At 31.5% G+C, this 17,745-nt stretch overlaps 4 protein-coding genes across 5 annotated transcripts; 3 read left to right on the top strand and 1 right to left on the bottom strand.

Moving 5' to 3' along the window:
* Window positions 1–6,541: 6,541 nt before the first annotated feature.
* On the top strand, window positions 6,542–6,706 carry AT5G41401 (uncharacterized protein; the record flags this gene model as incomplete). Its single annotated transcript, NM_001125878.1, has 1 exon — window positions 6,542–6,706. The coding sequence occupies one exon, from the start codon at window positions 6,542–6,544 to the stop codon at window positions 6,704–6,706; it is 165 nt and encodes a 54-aa protein (NP_001119350.1).
* A 1,749-nt stretch (window positions 6,707–8,455) lies between these two features.
* AT5G41400 (RING/U-box superfamily protein) lies at window positions 8,456–9,356 on the top strand. The gene has a single exon (NM_123505.4). It carries the CDS (start codon window positions 8,617–8,619, stop codon window positions 9,145–9,147), a length of 531 nt encoding a protein of 176 aa, NP_198956.1. The 5' UTR covers window positions 8,456–8,616; the 3' UTR covers window positions 9,148–9,356.
* A 1,891-nt stretch (window positions 9,357–11,247) lies between these two features.
* Window positions 11,248–13,428, bottom strand: AT5G41390 (PLAC8 family protein). 2 transcript variants are annotated; one of them, NM_123504.2, is made up of 7 exons: window positions 13,053–13,428; window positions 12,922–12,943; window positions 12,545–12,601; window positions 12,373–12,454; window positions 12,135–12,230; window positions 11,911–12,035; window positions 11,248–11,787 (listed from the first exon to the last, which is right to left on the bottom strand). In NM_123504.2, the coding sequence occupies exons 1-7, from the start codon at window positions 13,153–13,155 to the stop codon at window positions 11,478–11,480; spliced, it is 795 nt and encodes a 264-aa protein (NP_198955.2). In that variant the 5' UTR covers window positions 13,156–13,428; the 3' UTR covers window positions 11,248–11,477. The 2 variants fall into 2 exon arrangements, with proteins under 2 accessions (NP_198955.2, NP_001119349.1); NM_001125877.1 differs by lacking the exons at window positions 12,922–12,943; window positions 13,053–13,428 and having other exon boundaries at window positions 12,545–12,633.
* Window positions 13,429–14,998: 1,570 nt separating this feature from the next.
* Window positions 14,999–17,453, top strand: AT5G41380 (CCT motif family protein). The gene is made up of 4 exons (NM_123503.2): window positions 14,999–15,726; window positions 15,807–15,965; window positions 16,065–16,178; window positions 16,501–17,453. The coding sequence occupies exons 1-4, from the start codon at window positions 15,178–15,180 to the stop codon at window positions 16,600–16,602; spliced, it is 924 nt and encodes a 307-aa protein (NP_198954.2). The 5' UTR covers window positions 14,999–15,177; the 3' UTR covers window positions 16,603–17,453.
* The last annotated feature ends 292 nt before the right edge of the window (window positions 17,454–17,745 follow it).

Raw genomic sequence — 17,745 nt, 5'->3', positions numbered from 1 at the left:
CTTAAAAAATGAATAACTGTGAAAAAGTTTTGCTCCTAAAATAGTTTTTTTTTTTTTTGGAGAATTAACATACCAATATATATATATATATGTTGGTGTATAGATGGAGAGGTAAGTAAATGAAAGAGAACGAATCCCAAGAAATCAAACCAGAAGTAGGAGTTGAGTTCAGGCTTTTCTCAGATATGTCTCAGTGTCACTTCTCTACTGTTTAACAATTACTATTAAATTACTATCAACCATATCATAACTATATAAACATTTTAATTAATAGTAATTATATATAGTAGAATAGAGATCGTAGTCCCGTGTAATACAACACAAATGGACTGATGTCATTATTCGACTTGCACTTCGCACAGTACGTGAAAGAGATTGTGTTTTGAGTTTTAAAATACGTTGTTGGTCGGTCACTAAACTAATCGAGAAAGTACCAAAACAAAAGTCTCCTTGTTAGTAACTGCAAGGGCGAAGAAGTTAATTATATCAAGATTTAATGGTTTTCTATTAAATTCCATTTAATATGTACGCAAAAGAAGGAAAACAAAAAATCAAAGTTTTCTTAAACATTGCTGACATACAAAATCAAATATTCAAATTTTAAATAAATGTTTCTTAAATGTTGACATAGAAAACTAATATAGTCGTTCTTCTGCTTGGCACATGTATTATTAATTGTTGTAAAAATAGTGTTTATTACAAAATTTGCAAATTTCTTTCTTTAGAATTTAGATATATACGACATCTTAACATTCAAACCATAAGTCAAACACCACATTATGAAAAACGTATAATTAATTGGCGTTACAAAAACATATCAAGAAATTAATTAATTTTAAAGAAATTAAAAATTATTTAATTAAATAGTTTTTAAGTAGGATAATCTTTGATTAGTTAACATCAAAGCCAAGTTGTAAAAGAGGACATAAAAAGATACATAGAAGAGACAAAAACAACACTGTGTTTGTAGTTATTTAACCGCTAATATTTATTAGAGTCACCCAAAAAGCTTTCTTCTTTTCATTGGATGGATAAACCAGTGAGTTTTCTTATAAATGACAAATTCGAATATAACTTATAACCAACAATATCACAAAAAATTGATATTACTTGTGTTATAGAATATTCACATTCAGTTGCTTAAATATAGTATACTATTGCTATATACGTCAAGTTCATATATTTACCAACAATTCAAAAAAAAAATCATCTATACATTCATTTTTTTGTTTCCAAATTAAATACATGTGTTAATTACAAACTGTTAACTGAAACTATCAAGGAAGTACAGGATAAGAATATCCAAAACTTTGAGATTATACGTTAATAACAAACTATTAGTTTTCAGAATTGGAGTATTTATAATTGTTGTCAAGAATTGTTCCCAAACTAAGGGACTGTGCATGAGAGGTGATTAAGTGGTCCTCCATTTTTTTTGCTTCTTTTTTCTTTCTAATGTCTTTCTTTCTTTATATTCATTCCACCCAAAAAAATGCATTTATTTTCGTCTCTCTTTGGGACCATTTTATTTTCTTCTCCAATTCTTACATATTCACATTTATATGAACTTTATATATCCTCTTCCACGCGCCAATGTCTAAGAAAAACAACTCAATTGAATAAAGCATCTATATTCTAATACTGACCTTCTCAGATAATTAATAGGACAATTTTAAGTAATACTAATATGTTATAAATTCATTACAAAACCAAAAGAAAATAACTATTCAGATTTATGACAAAAAAAATAACAATGATTTCTCAAAACTTATTGACATATATTTCACTATAAAAATTTGGTAATTTTAGTTCAAAATGAAGCATCCACAATTTGGTACTCCATTAATTGATAAAATCAGCCATGCGCAATATGTATAAACACCAGAACTAAACCCAATTAATTGGTTTAGTCACGTAACAAACACGCGACATGTTGTGAGTGGGTGAAAACATCTTGGCGATTACATACATTTAAAAGGGGAAGTGGTCCAACCGAAACGGAAGCTCTTTCCGCCGTTTCATACCAAATTCCACAAAGAATCCTTTTTTCAATCTTTTGATATCCCGAAAATACCCTCCACTGATGATTGACGTCATCACTTCAGACCTTTTTTATTTTATTTTTGTCGACAACCTTTTTTATTTAAGAGAATGATCGCAGCAGGTGCGCAGGTTAGCAGACCTAATATTTTTCTACGTCGCGATAAAATTCTAAGTAAATAAGTGGTATAGTTTTTCATATGTGATTTAAAAAATAAAGTATCTTTTGTGTTATCAGATTTATATTAACACCGTATGATAAATGTATATATATATCCGTATGATATTTGTTAAATAAGAAAGATAAAACATTTTATCTTTGAGATAAATATATAAACTGTTATCCCTAGATTTTGCAAAATAAGTGAACTTAATGTTATTGCTACTCTTAGAGTTATTGATGATGAAATTGTATCACATAAATCACTTAAGCGGAAAAGTGAAAAGAAAATGTCTTAGTATTTGTAAATCTACGATATAAACTTTAGAGGTATGATCTAGCGCTATTGCTTCACTATGTATTAAAGCATTTATAAGAGCAAACAGATTAGAGAAAAATATTTATTGTCATCAACATATATTCAAAATGTTTCTAACATGTAAAAGGAGCATCCATGATAATCTAAGGTGGCACATAAAATAAAACAAATCAATCATAACCGTTAAAAGAATACAAGGAGAAAAAAACAATGAGATCATAAGTGTGGAAAAAAGGGAAAAATCTGATAGATCTGATAAATGTCGGAGACAGTACACAGTTTTGAGCTTTAGGGTTTTTAAGGGTTCTTGAAACTTGAAACTAGAAACTGCTTCTCAGACTCATGATCTCACTCTCCCCTCTTTATACATTCTTGCAGACATGTTCATAGTGTGGTCCAACTTTACATATCCACGCATATATATTATTTTTATATCAATTTCTTTTCATATATGATTGATGAATCGAAGAGAGAGAGAGAGAGAGAGGTATATATGTTTGCCCCTTAACCAAAGTTGTTTCCTAATTATTGCTTCGGGGACCAGTTGTTTTTGGTCCCTCAATGTGAATACTTCGAAAACTATTTTCCCATAACTATCTAATAAATAGGGAACTGAGTTAATTAAGTTAATAATGTATAGTTTGAGTGCTTAACCAATTGTTGAAAACAAAATCGAAGAATTGAAGTTGAATTCATGTTCGAGGTCAAGCAATTATATTTCACCAAAAAGATAAGAAACAAATCATAAGGTGAACTTTATCGAAATACGCATGCATTGTCATTATTGAGTTCTTTTTTCTAGATAACGGTTCAAATATTTGAACGAACAGGCAAGTAAAACAACAAATTATGAGATAAATATAGAAAAAAATTAGATATGAAAAAAGTACTTAGTGACAATTAATAATTAACATGCATAACATAACTTGCAAGAGGTTGTGTTTGAATTCTTGAAGATAGTGTGAATATTAATTAATTCGGAGGAATAACAAGGAAAATTTTCTAATTAGTCTGATTTAAATTAACACGTATCAACGGATCATTGTAAGACGACGTGTCGTATAGCATTGTATAAATAAACTACTTCAGTAGGTGTTTTCTCAAGTGAATATGTTTAGTATTTTCACTATATGTATCTTTTTGCACGTATGCATGACAGCAATCATATTAATATATTATATAATATGGCTTAATTTGTTTTAATTTTTTATGTGGCTAATTTAGTTATTTGCAAAGTTATTATTGCTTGTACATATTTTAAGAGTTTTTGTCAGCGTCAAAGACTTTTCCAACATAAACTATTCTACGATCACGTAATTGATTACTAGGTATCCCGTAATCTGTTATCAAAAGAATAATTATTTTGCATGGAAAACAAATCTCGTGGTAGCTCCTTCTTTAATAGTTTATTGAATTAATATACTTCTTTTCTTGTTGCTTTTCGTAACATTGCTATCTAAACTTAAACAATTCTAAATTCTAAACCAAAAGTACGAATCCTACCCAAAACAAAGATTTTAACTTAAGGAAAATTAGGGCAACAGATTTACCATTTCATTTACAAAAATGTAACTCTTTACAATATTGGGTTATTGGCCTTAAAATATTCATATATATATTTTTGGTGTCTGAAACCCAATCTTATTGAACTTTAGGGCAGGGCCTTGATCTTAGTGGCCCAATTAATATAAATAACTCCCAATTGTAGTACCGACAAATAACATTTGAATCAATCATTACAAAAGCTATTTTTCGGCCATATATTGTGTGACTGTACTACAGTACATGGTTCGTCTAAATCTATTGGTTCAAGTGCGTCACATAACAAAGAGTTAAGAAGGCATGAGGTTGGGTTTAACATGCTAGTACTATCTTATACACCACATTTAGCATGTAAAAAGACATTTAAGATTTTAGGCCAATGTAATCCACTTTTTGAATCAGCAAACCAAGAAAGGTAAAAAACAAAAACAAATCAAGCTAAGATTTTGACGTTTTGGTTCTAAACCAGAGAGACAAAGACAAACCCAAGTATTTTTTATAGTGCAAGCCCAATAGAGTTTGCCTAGGCCTATTTTCATTTTAGGATTGGAAAACACTGCAACCCAAGAAACGAAATCGCACTAAACCCAAGTACTTGCTTTTTAAAACACATATTTTCCTCGTTCACTTTCTTGTTTATTCTACGTGCTTCTTCATGCGACGATCAGGTCGGCCCAGAGCATAAGCCATATAAGCAGGATTAGGTTCCAAAAACTTTGTAAGGCACTCAAAGTTTTTTTGTTTTTTTTTCTGGGTTTTTAATACTTAAAATGTTATGAAAATGATGAGATTTAAACCCAATTTTTTTTCTTTTAGTTTTGATAACTAACATTTTTCTTTGTCGAAACCATTGAATTTCTCATATTCGTTTTTTTATAAGTTTATAACATTCGAAAATGGTAACAAATTTTTTAATTTCATTCGATAATATTGTACTGGCGCCGACGATAAGACTGGACTATAGTAGTGGGTTGACATGTTTTGTATAGATGGAACATCTCCTTTGATGGAGAGGTGTGCATAGTAGTTGTTGGCCATTGAAATGCTTGGTCAGTCTTACTTGGTTTGACATCAAGTCGTAAACTCGTAATGAAGTAGGCTGCCCGCTGAAAGTGTCAAGGGTGCAACCTCATCCTTTAGCCTCCCCGCTTATGTTGGTACAATAGTGTCAAAGAGAGAATTGGATGTGAAGTTGTGAACTGGATTCCTGTGAGTCGACGAGGATACTTGTCTTCTTAGGCCTTAGCTCCACCACTGAATGCAAATTATTCCACCTTTCTTAACGGTGATGCGAATTTGTATTTATAATATTCTCACCTAATCTAAGTCTAGATAAAGTCTTACGGTTTTTATATGTACCTCAATATCAAATTTCTCCATATTTAAGACGGAATATCATAGTCTCAGACTCTCAAATATTATAAAGATTAATTAAGTTGTTCAATCTTGTTTAAGAACCATACAAAAAAATTATGATCTTATTTTTGTATGTATTTAAATGTACGTAACGGATATAAATTAAATAGTTTCAGTTTTTATTCCATTTAATTCTTTTTTATAAATTAGACATCCCTATATCATATACTTTACTTACTTAGCTAGTTATTAAATTAGTTTACTAAACAAATAAGCATATTATTACCTATATAAACAAAATAAACAAATAAAATTAGTGAAAACCTACAAATGGACCTCAAAATTTCACTTATTTTGTATCATATATTTCTGTAACTTATTGGTGATATGAAAAGCCAAAATAAAGAGATCATGGAAGTATATATTTGTTGACAAAAAAACTATATATATATATATATATATATATATATATATATATATTTTAAAGTAATATTATAAACATGGGAAAAAAGTAAGGCCACGTTAGTTTGCCTACTAGAAGGAGAGACATATAGATTCCCTGGTTCAGCTATTGTAGTAATAGCTGTCTTCGCACTTGTTGATCAAGCAACAATATTTGGGTTACTTATTACTAATTTAATACGATCAATGGATCATATATTTATGTACTGCTAATTAATCTTCTAAACCAAGAGAACTGTTTAACAAATAAATGTCAAAATAGTTCGAAAAATCATGTAAGAGGAAGAGAAAACAACAAGAATATCTAGAAATGTCAAATAGATGGCAATTGTGTTGATTATAAATAGATTTGTGGTCATTAATTTGACCAATTATGAAAAACATACCGCAGCTTTTTTACCAAAAACTTCGCTAAAAGTATATATTTTTTTCACATGTTCTAGGGGTTAACGACTTAAAGAGCTAGGGATAAAATTAACTGATACTTTTTCTTTCTAAAAATTTCTTACCGATATTCCCTCTTTAATTACTCTAGGAGCTTACCGGTTACATCATTCGCTATTAAGCATATATTTATATATGTAGGGTATATATATGTACAGTATCAATTACATACTTAAATGATATGCTAAGTAAATGTGCATAGATACAAGAAAGTGTAAATGTGGGAATGTGAAATGTTGGAGGAGGAGAAGATGGAGAGAGTGTGGGTCTATGCTGCTTTGGCACTTTCAGACATTTTATTCAGGTCCCCATATGACTTGACTACCACTCCCTTTCTCTCTCTAGTAGCTCTTTATTATTATTGTTTCACTATATTAAAATAAAATCAAGTTTTTTTTTTCTTTTTCTTTCCTTAAGTAATGAATTAATAGAGAAAGGCTCATAGCCTAATAACAAATTCTTATGACTGCTAATTCTCACCTTAGGAATTTAACTCATACCTTCGTTAGTGAGACTGATGGGTTAGGACCGATCATGTAGGTCCAGAATAATATTAATAATGAATTAGTGAATAAGAAGCAATATAATTATTGTTCTATAAAAAAAGTGAGTCTCTTATAACTTTTATGTAAATAGAGAAGTGATTATCGTTGATATATTAGAATATGTTGATTATATCTTTCGTAAATTTATATTTAGCCCTTTAAATTATTATTTATTTTCCAAATTTTCAAAAAGAATTTTTATTAAAATTTCCTCTGTCTTTTTTTTTTGGCACACACCTTGAGTAAAAAAAAGTCCACTCTTTTTCCCTCTAATAATAAATTCTAACCATTCTTTACTCTTTAATAATACTGTTGTTCTTGTATTATCGTTTCAAAATCAATTTTAGTTTCTTTAATTGAAATAAAATGTAGTCAAATCAATAGACGTATAGAAACTGAATTGAAGTGAACCAAACAATCTGTCTTCACGTCACATTTATTTGTCGTGTGCGGCTACACACATATACATCAATAATGTGTAATAACATTAATGTTCTATATTAAAGAAAATTTGAATACCACAGATTCATAATCTAAAGTCTTGTATAGTCGCTAATTTATTTAGACATGTGTAAATCCAGAAAATGTAAATATAAGTTGGTATTATAATTATAAAAATATGAGGGACAAATACAAATATGATGTTGAAATTGCACTTAAAATGAAGCCTAAAAACAAAACCGTTGTCGGCTCCATCTTTTTTTTTGTTATGTTTTCTTATAATTTTCCAAAATTTATGCTACTGTAACTTTGATTCGTGGAACCATCTAAAACCATTTAAATCTCTCTTTTTCTTTTGTCAATAAACCATTTAAATCAGTTTGTCCCCACCTTCATGTTTTCTTCTGTACATTTTCTTGAATTTTATACCTTTTATTATTATCTTTGCTTTTTCCTCCAAATGTTTTTGTTAGTTTTTTTTTTTTTTTTTGACAGCATTAGTTTAATTTTATTACGAGTTTAATTAGTTTGGCATATACACAAAGATATATTCTTCTTAAAAGAAAGATAAGAAAGATTAATTCTTTAATTGGTGTGTCCAACTCTAACAATTGATGTATAATCTACATAAAAAATATCATATGAATCTAACACTACGAACACAAAGCTTATCTATAGACATATATAAGAGATGTATTCAATTCTATATTTTAAATGATTTGAGTTTTATTGATATAATATATATATATATATTATATAATTTTAAGTGAATTTAGGAAAGTTATTATGATTGTTATAAAATCCCTCCCCCTCAATCCCATTTAAAACCATAAGATTTATATTTTTGTGTTTCTTACTAAGAAAATTCTCTTAATATTCTGAAATCGCTAAAAAAATAATTTTTAAAAATATTTCCAATAACAATAGATTTTAGAATACTTTTTCAAATCACTAGTTCAATAATACTAAATTTTAAAACATTTTTTAAAAGTCCAAAGTTTCAAAACATATATTTTGTTATATTAACAAAAATTACTTCAATAGTTAGATTAAACTTACTGCAGAGTAAGTTTGGTGTGAAGGTTAACGAAAGTCAAGTAACCAAGTGATACACACGGGTTTTGCATTATTTGTATTTATATTATTAAAAAGCATAATAATATTTACTAATTAATTATGTAAGTATGTACATATTCATATATCACTGAGTATATATATCCTACTCATCTCTGCCTTTTTCTCTCGTTCCCAACTCCTTACGCGCTCTCTCTCTATCTCTTTAGCTTTCTCTTTCTAGCGGCGAAGCCATGGGTTATCCGGTGGGGTACACTGAGCTCCTCCTCCCAAGAATCTTCCTTCACTTACTCTCTCTCTTAGGCTTAATACGAACACTCATAGACACGGGTTTTCGGATATTGGGTCTACCCGACTTTCTCGAATCCGACCCGGTTTCATCGTCATCGTCATGGCTGGAACCACCGTATATGTCCACGGCGGCGCATCATCACCAAGAAAGCTCATTTTTCTTCCCAGTGGCGGCGAGGCTAGCTGGAGAAATCTTGCCCGTCATCAGATTCTCGGAGCTAACTCGACCCGGATTCGGATCCGGATCCGATTGCTGCGCGGTGTGCCTCCACGAGTTCGAGAACGATGACGAGATCCGACGGCTGACGAATTGTCAACACATATTTCACCGGAGCTGTTTAGACCGTTGGATGATGGGTTATAATCAGATGACGTGTCCACTTTGTAGAACGCCGTTTATTTCTGATGAGTTACAAGTTGCTTTTAACCAACGAGTTTGGTCTGAATCTGAACTTCTCGCAGAATCAAATTAGAATCTTTCTTGTTTGGGTGGAATTAGTTTCTACTAATGAGAAAATTAATTTCTATCTTTTTTTTTTTTTTTTGTTTAATCTTTAGCTGAGTGGTTGATATATGTAAATATAAAATTATAGGTGGTGATGCTTAGTAAATTAGAAGAATGAAATTTGTATTATCCGTTGAGGAAAAAAAAGAAATGAATGGAAATCTTAATTTTACTATTTATAGACTCTTTTTACTCCAGCTTTGGAGGGAGTGAAATAATTATTTTTTACTTGGCTATCCTGACAAGATAGTCAATTAGTCATACTTTTTGGTCTAACCTTTCATGGAACCTTGTCGACCTGATATTAATATTTTACTTACCCCTTTACTTATCCTAAAATGGTTCTTGCAGTTTTTTGCGATAAAGATCAATTCACTGAGCCACAGTATGTGGAAAGGCCGGTCTAACAAATTGGTAAAAATTAACTATTTCAGTTGAGTATTTTCTTTACGTTGAGGTCTTTGCATTTGACCATTTAAGTTACTCGTAGATGATTATTAAATATTGGATACAATTTCTGTCACATAGAATACGTGCACATACCTAATTTATACATCATTTTATGCATACACACGGGACATTCATGCTGCCACGTAACATTCGACGAACACTTGACTAGAACATCTCTGATTGTGTTGGTTTTTTTTTTTGTTCCCGTCCTCGAAAGCATAATTCTTTCGCCTCTCATACTTCTCTTTTTCCTCTGTTCTCATTTCACAAACAACAACATATTGGATCATTCAATTGATTCTCAGCTTAGTCCATAATCTAGCCATCTTATTCGTTCTCTATCATTTCTTTTTAAGATTAGTTATATGGTTTACTCTTCTTTTTTTTAGCTTCGAGAAGTTTTTGAATAAAAAAATTGATGGTATAGTTTCATGATCTTATCATGATGCAAATTAGGTATGATTAGATATGATTTTGAAGATCATCATATTATTTTTAATTTTCAAGACCACATAGTCTTAGCGAATTAGAATTGTTGGAGGAAAAAGAAATAAGAACTGGGAGAGTCCACAGTGAGAGGTCCAAACGTTAAGCAAAGAAGACTTCTCCTTAAGTGGAATATGCTCAGCTGTTGCCACGTGGCGTCCGTAGGATTGTCTGCGCTTGTGCCTATTTTTCAAACCCCCCAATTAGGAAAAGCCCCACACGCTTCTAATCATTTTAAGCTTTCGGTTACTATTACACCATCAAAGTAACAAAGACCTTTTTCCAAAAAAACTGATAATTGCGTCTATTTATAAATGATAATATTGTAGAGTTATAGACTAGAATACTAGACTTATAAAAACTGAAAGAAGGAGAAAAAAGGTGTAACCAAATGATGGAGTATATATGCGAACCAAAAAAAAAGTTACTTACTTGTAACACCAAGTAGGTTAATGACTTTCTTTTTTTCTTCTTCTTCTTAGAATAACACTAACTATTACTTTGTCGTTTTACTTTTTTAGAGAATACCAATTGAAAATACCATTTTATAAATATAATAAAAATTTACGTAGATATACGAAAGAATCTTATATCGGAACTCATACCAATTTTTGAAACTTTTAGAAAGTCGGGTATGATAATAAATGAATTTATTTTATATAGTAATTTTTAACATATCTACCAAACAATACTTTTTTAGTGTTTTGAAGAAATAGTAGAAAAGAGTATTGTTTCGTAGATATGTTACTATTTACATAAAGTTTAATAAAAATATTGTTTAACTTTAAAGATTAATTTGCAATAATTTGAGGCAATTAATATTGGCAAAAAAGATGTATTTCAAACAAAAATAGGAAATCTCTGTTTCAAGTTTTAATATATCCGGAAAAATTAACTAATATATGGTGGGGATCTGACCCTCTTTGACTAGAAAGGCTAAAGCCAAGAAAAAAAGATGCTCGAATACTTAGCACTAACTATATTTTTAGTGTCACAAATTGTCATTATTTATTTTTGATTAATCAAGAGCTCATCCTCCAATGGATCCACGGTGGAACGTACCATTGTTTGCACAAGTTGACAATCGGTAATACCTTAACCGGTTTGGTAGACCAACAAATCTTTGGAAATAGAGAATCATAACTGGAACGTATAAATTTAAACATAGATAGATATCATACACCAAGGTCACAACTAATATACATTATATGGTATTCTAGAGTTAATGGTTCATATCTAAGAGAAAAAACAGAAAATAGATGAGACAACAAACCGGATAATATACTTGCAAAGTAATTAGAACATACCAAGGATGATATTACAACTTTGATTCGAAGATTGAGATTTTGGTTAACGTTCTTATTACTTTGAAGGATATCCTGGTGCTGGTGGATATCCCGATGGATAGCCCGGAGCTGGCGGATAGCCCGGTGCAGGAGGGTAACCGTGACCGGGAGGTGGATAGCCTGGAGCAGGAGGGTAACCATGGCCAGGCTGTGGATAGTAATGCTGGGGATAACCAGTGGCTGGAGGGTAACCGGCATAGGGAGGGACCGGTTGATCAATGCGAGACATTTGCTGAGCTGGTGGCACTGACATTGGTTGAGGACTAATCAAACCATCTCTTTTGTCCATCTCAATCTTGTGTTGTGTCTGCATACACGCACAAACCCTGAAAATCAAGAGGAAAATACAGAATCAGCAATAATAAACATTTGGTATGAGCCATTTGGCTAAATTTGATGTAGTGAAAGCATGTCAGCGACATGGAAATTGAGAAAGGGATAATACATACGTGCAATAGACCATATCCGCCAAGCAAGAAAGAAGCTGAGACGCTTCAGAGAGTTCATCACTTCCAACAATGCAAGCGACAAGAGAGAAAATGCAAGCGATTTGGTTGAGGCAGAACATAAATCCCTACAAAACAACGAAAGAAGATGGGAAAATGTTGACGCACACAAACATGTATAAGACGAAAGTGAATAAGTGATAACAAAGAGGGAAAGTAGGGAGTACAATTATGCAATTGTCGCATTTTGTTGTATGGATGTTGAATTCATCTTGCAACATAAAACGAGTAGATGCCACAGAGTTCCCGAAACAGAGACACACCTAAAGAAATGTCAAAACCACAAGATCATAAAAAAAAAGTGAAATCTTAACAAAATCAAATAAAGATTTTTAGGAGAAAGATTCTATCACAAGTTATCTCATTTTGTTTATCGACATGAACATCAAAGGCTTTATTTTGTACCTCGGTGGCAAGACAAAATTGAGGGCATTTGCTTTCTCCACACTTACCACTACAAGGCATGTAACCACCACAACAAGTGTACCTTCACAAAACAAAACACAATAACATTGTTTATGAGAAACAGAAGAAACAAATCTCATTGTTCAATTCTACATATGGTAGGCTTCAATACCTTGACATGTCATTATAAAGTGCTCTCTTCCGAAGTAAGTATGAAACGCAAGGTCCACTACAATCAGAATCAAAGGCAGATTTAGATGTGAACCAAAAACATCCAGTGACAAAGGTTCTAATCTACTACAAGGAGTAACCATTGAATAACAAAAACGTGTTAAACGTGATATTGAATAGCACCGGATTTGAACTATATTATATAGAAATCATTAAAAGACGAACAAAATATTTCAACAAAAATTTAAAATCAGTGATCCACTAATAACACAAGATATTGATAAGATTCTCTAAAACTCTATTTCTTGGGCTAGAATCAAGAAAGCCACATATCAAAAGTTTTAATGAAATCGATAGTGAGGAATAAGAACAACTTACCACAAACACGAGAAGAAACAATCTGCAGAAACCAAATTTATAAGAAAAACAAATGAGAATTAATTATTTGATCAATTCTATAACCAAATAAATAGCAAATTTCGAATATTTATATAGCGAGGGATAATTACATGGAGTATCCGCCGAGACGGTGCCCATGAGATCGGAGTGCCATAAATTCCGGTAACTTTGCCGGAGTTGCATCTTATCAAGCTTATCCTGCGAACGCGCCATAACTTTGATAATTTACCACGATCAAACCACACAATTCTCGTCACCAGAAATTCGCTAAATACCCCCACAGAACAAAGAAGAAACAAACTATGAAAATTATTCCCCAAAAAAATTCAAAAATGGTAACAAAATCAAGTAAGCGTTACACGCGCTAAACATTCATTTTTTTTCTTTCTTTGCTTGATTTGGTAACAAACGAACTTTACAAACTTATTTTTACTCGCTTTCTCTTTCTTTCCTTTTTTGTTTTTGTTTTTTTAAAATTTAATGTCTGGACTTGAATTTCGCTCTTCTAGAGTTTTCATTCAACCAATGAAAACTCTTTGACCCATCGGAGATGCCGAAATTTCAGAATAATCTAATAAATATTTATTTGACAATTTAACCCTTTTTAAAATTTCAAAATGTCGATGGACTAACGCCTTTGAAATTCCATTTAATACTACCTTTCAAAAGAATACTGAAGAAAAAACTATGTAGAACTATCAAATAGTAGTTATTTTTTTTTAATTATAAAATACTAGTTTGTTTAGTATGTGATGCAGATCGAATACAAGAACCATTGCACTAGAGTCATATGCGAGCGCTCATAGTTGAGAGTGTGTTGCCGTTATGTTTAATTAAGGAGTTGTCTGACTTTTTATAATCATCATTTTAGCTAGGGTGCGTGCACTATATAGCATTCAGTACTCATGCTAGCTCATACATTTCATTTTGCAGCTAGTCTCATGAAGCTAGGCTATTTAGACTGTATGATTGTTAGGTTCTGCTTGCATGCACTTTATCGATCACAATTTTTTTTTCTTGGCCTATGGTGTGGATGCTGCGAGAGCTATCAAAACGCAAAGGGTTATGTTTGTATCCGATATATATAGAAAGACCCAGTAGAGAGTTTGAACGCCTGATGGCAACAGAATTTGGTACTTTTTTTTAAGTCGATGGTATATTGCAAATGATTGAACTTATAATACATTGTATGATTGGTAGGTTCAGTTTAAAGGTCACTTTTAACTGTGTAGGATGGTGTGCCCCAAACATCATATAAAGGAATAGTGGTGTTACGAATCCAGACTAGAACACGTGTGTATTCCTAGTTGGACCAAATTCTGTAATGCAGCTTCGAATTTGAAATTCCTAATGCAAAAATAAACAAAGATTCTTTACCATTGTAGGCAGTCTGGTTATCTCATAGGTTTTGAAGCTTTGAAGGGTCAGGCTTAAACACATTTCAACTTGTATATATATTGCCAATGTACCATTCACAGGTAGTAGTAAATGATTCATATTACCGCGAAATTCTCATATTCGACAATGGAGAGAATATTGACCTTTGTGACCAAACTAATGAGGAAGAGGATGCTTTTATGAGCATCTTTGTTGTGCAACAGTCTCATTCGCGCAATACACACAACTTCTTCTTCTTCTTTCTCGCGAAAGACTCTTAATAAGGCGAAGGGTCCATGTGTAGGATATTTTTAAAAAATTAGTAGCTGCAAATAAACAAAATGTTGATTGCAAAATGAAATTCTCTCGAATATTTATATACTCTAAAAGTACATTTTCAACAACAATGCCAATGGTGGAATTGGATTCTAAAACGTAAGATTTGAATAGTAATATAACAACCAAAAAGGAGCTTTTGCTCACATCATACATCAAAAAGACAGAGAGACCAAGTAGATTCTAAATTAAACTATTTGGACGTAAGCATTTTGGGTTAAAAATGTAAGAATACAAAACATTATAAAGAAATCCATAAAATCAATAATGTATAAGGACATATTTATAAAACTCAAATATTTCCGCCGTTATAAATACACATTGCCCACCAGACAAAAGAAACTTCACCTGTCATGTCTTGGTTCTGAAACAGAGAAACTCACAAACCAAAGAAAAAACTTTTGTGGAAATCTTTTTTACTTTTTGCCATTTTTGGTAAAACAGAAATTCACATCACGAGAGTGTTACTACAGAGACAGAACATAAACTGATTTTTTTTTTACTCATCACTTAAAAGAAAAAATGGATTCTTCTACAGATTTCTATATCTTTGATGGTTCGTCTTCATCTTCTTCCTCAGTGTTCAGAAATTCGAGTCCAGATATGTTTTCTTCAGACACAACAACAACTACAGATTTGTTCTGCAACAATGAACTTTACTCTGTTGAAGAATCACTCAACATTTTTGACCATTTTACCCCTCAACACATTCTCTCTTCATCACCTCCAAGTGATCTTCTCGGAACCCTAAGTCTCTCTCAGCATATTCCCACCGGATTATATCCAAATTTCTCAGATTTCCAAATCTCCGACGCCGTCAAAACAGAGAAGTTCTTCGACGGTCATAATCAGGCGGCAACAATGGCACGAAGCTACAGTACCATAGAGAATTCAGGGAGATATATGCAGAGAAGCTTTAGCAGCAATTCGGTCGAGGGGAAACAAACTCAGGTTCCGTTCAACATTCCGATGATGGATTCTTCAAACCTTAGTTACAATAACTTGAGCTCCCCGGAAAATGCTTTCTTTTCCAGTCAGATGCGACGTGTCTACAGCACCGGAGATTTGCAGGTCTCTGTTTTATGCTTTGCTCTGTTTTTTCTTTTATGTAATTTTTTACTAAAAGTTTTGAGTTTTAATTTGGTTTTCAGAATAATATGGAAATGCAGAGATCGTCTGAAAACTCAACGATGCCGTTTTCAGAGGAACAGAACTTCAAGGTGGGACGTTACAGTGCAGAAGAACGTAAAGAGAAAATATCAAAGTACAGAGCTAAACGAAACCAGAGAAACTTTACCAAAACTATTAAGGTAACTATTTTGTACTACATAATCAAATTTTTTTTTTTTAGTGCATTTTCAGTTTTTGAAGGCTTTATTGTAAACTTTTTTTTTTGGATGGAAATGAAGTATGCATGCCGGAAAACATTGGCGGACAGTAGACCTCGAATACGTGGTAGATTTGCACGCAATGACGAAGTTGTAGAAATCCCCAACATTGAAGATGACGACTCCGAGCTTTGGGTAAGTCATATTCAACAGCTAGGTTTCTTCTCCAATATTTTTAATCAAACTAACACAAAAGAAAACGATGAACTTGTATCGTCGTATCATATCTCGGGTTCAAATTTGATCATTTCTAGACGATAAAAAATTTCATACGATACTAAAACTTCGAAATTCAATATGAAAAAAATTCACGTAGAGCTTTCACTTCACGGTTAAAGAAAAAGTATTTTCAATAAATAAATTTAATTGCAATGAAAAGGACTAGTATATTATAGTTTGTCAAATGTGTTATTATTAATAAATATCCATCACTGATGTATTAATATAATGGTGGCAGAAATTGGATGGGCTCCATGAGAAAGAGGAAGCTTCTGTGAGCAGCTTTGTGGTGCAACAACCTCTCTTGCACTACACAACTTCCTCTTCCTTTTTCTGGTGAAAGACTCTTAAGACGAAGATATTTTTTATTTTCTTTGAAAGAAAATATCATTCTAGTTGGTCACTAATTGTATTATATATTGCATCAAAACAATAACAATAAAACAGATTTATCAATTTTAGAAGAATGTAAATTTTAATAAATTACACTGTATTGTTTTTGGTTATTTATTTTTCTGTATTGAAAACGACTTAACAATTGTCTTTACCTATTTTGTGTGAGTGAATTTAATAATTTAATTTCAAATACTTGACCCGGATATAAGATTCTTTATATGATGTCAATTTTACAAGAATTTTGATTAGTGGACTAAAAATTCGATTTTTGATGCTCTTTATCATGAAAATATATAGTATTATTTAATTCTCCCAACCATAGAGGATCAAGATCCTCTCTCTGATCAGTGATCATGTTATTAGTGTACGAAAAGTTTAGGGAAATTATTACATTTACCTAAAGTCAAATGACCCACTGAATATACAAATCGACATCAAATTTCTTGTGGAGAAAAAAGTTTGCTCACAAACCCTAGTTGATTTATGTTTTCATCAATATATAATATATATATTTAGACTTTGAAAACAGTTTGATCGTCCATACTCCATAGGTAGATTAGAAAACCATTTTTTGTTTAGAAGATTTGCAAAACTACCCTTTTTTCACTACCCTTTTGTAACAATACCCTTTTATGTCGTCCATTTTTAAAAATACTCTTTTTCTGGAACAAAATGACCAAATTACCCTCATCTAATAGAAACATGTAATTGAAAATTGAACTTTTCCCGTCATTTTTTTGGCGTCAAATTTTTTTTTCCCGCCAAAAAAAATTTTCCGCCAAACTTTTTTCCCGCAAAAAAAAAAAATCCGCCAAAAAAAAAAATTTTCGCCAAATTTTTTTTTCGTAACAAATTTTTCTTCAGCCAAAAAAATGATTTTAAAAATCCTTATAAATATTTGTTGGCGGCAAATAGATTTACAAAAGATTTTAAAAGGGTTTTAAAAGATTTACAAGAGATTTTAAAAAGATTTTAAAAGATTTACAAGAGATTTTAAAAGACTTTTAAAAGATTTACAAGGAATTTTAAAAGGGTTTAAAAATTTACAATCCCTTGTAAATATTGTAAAACTATTTTAAAATCCCTT

Source organism: Arabidopsis thaliana, chromosome 5, assembly GCF_000001735.4.
Source record: "Arabidopsis thaliana chromosome 5, partial sequence".
NCBI lineage: Eukaryota > Viridiplantae > Streptophyta > Magnoliopsida > Brassicales > Brassicaceae > Arabidopsis > Arabidopsis thaliana.
This window is presented reverse-complemented; position numbering and strand designations above follow the sequence as displayed.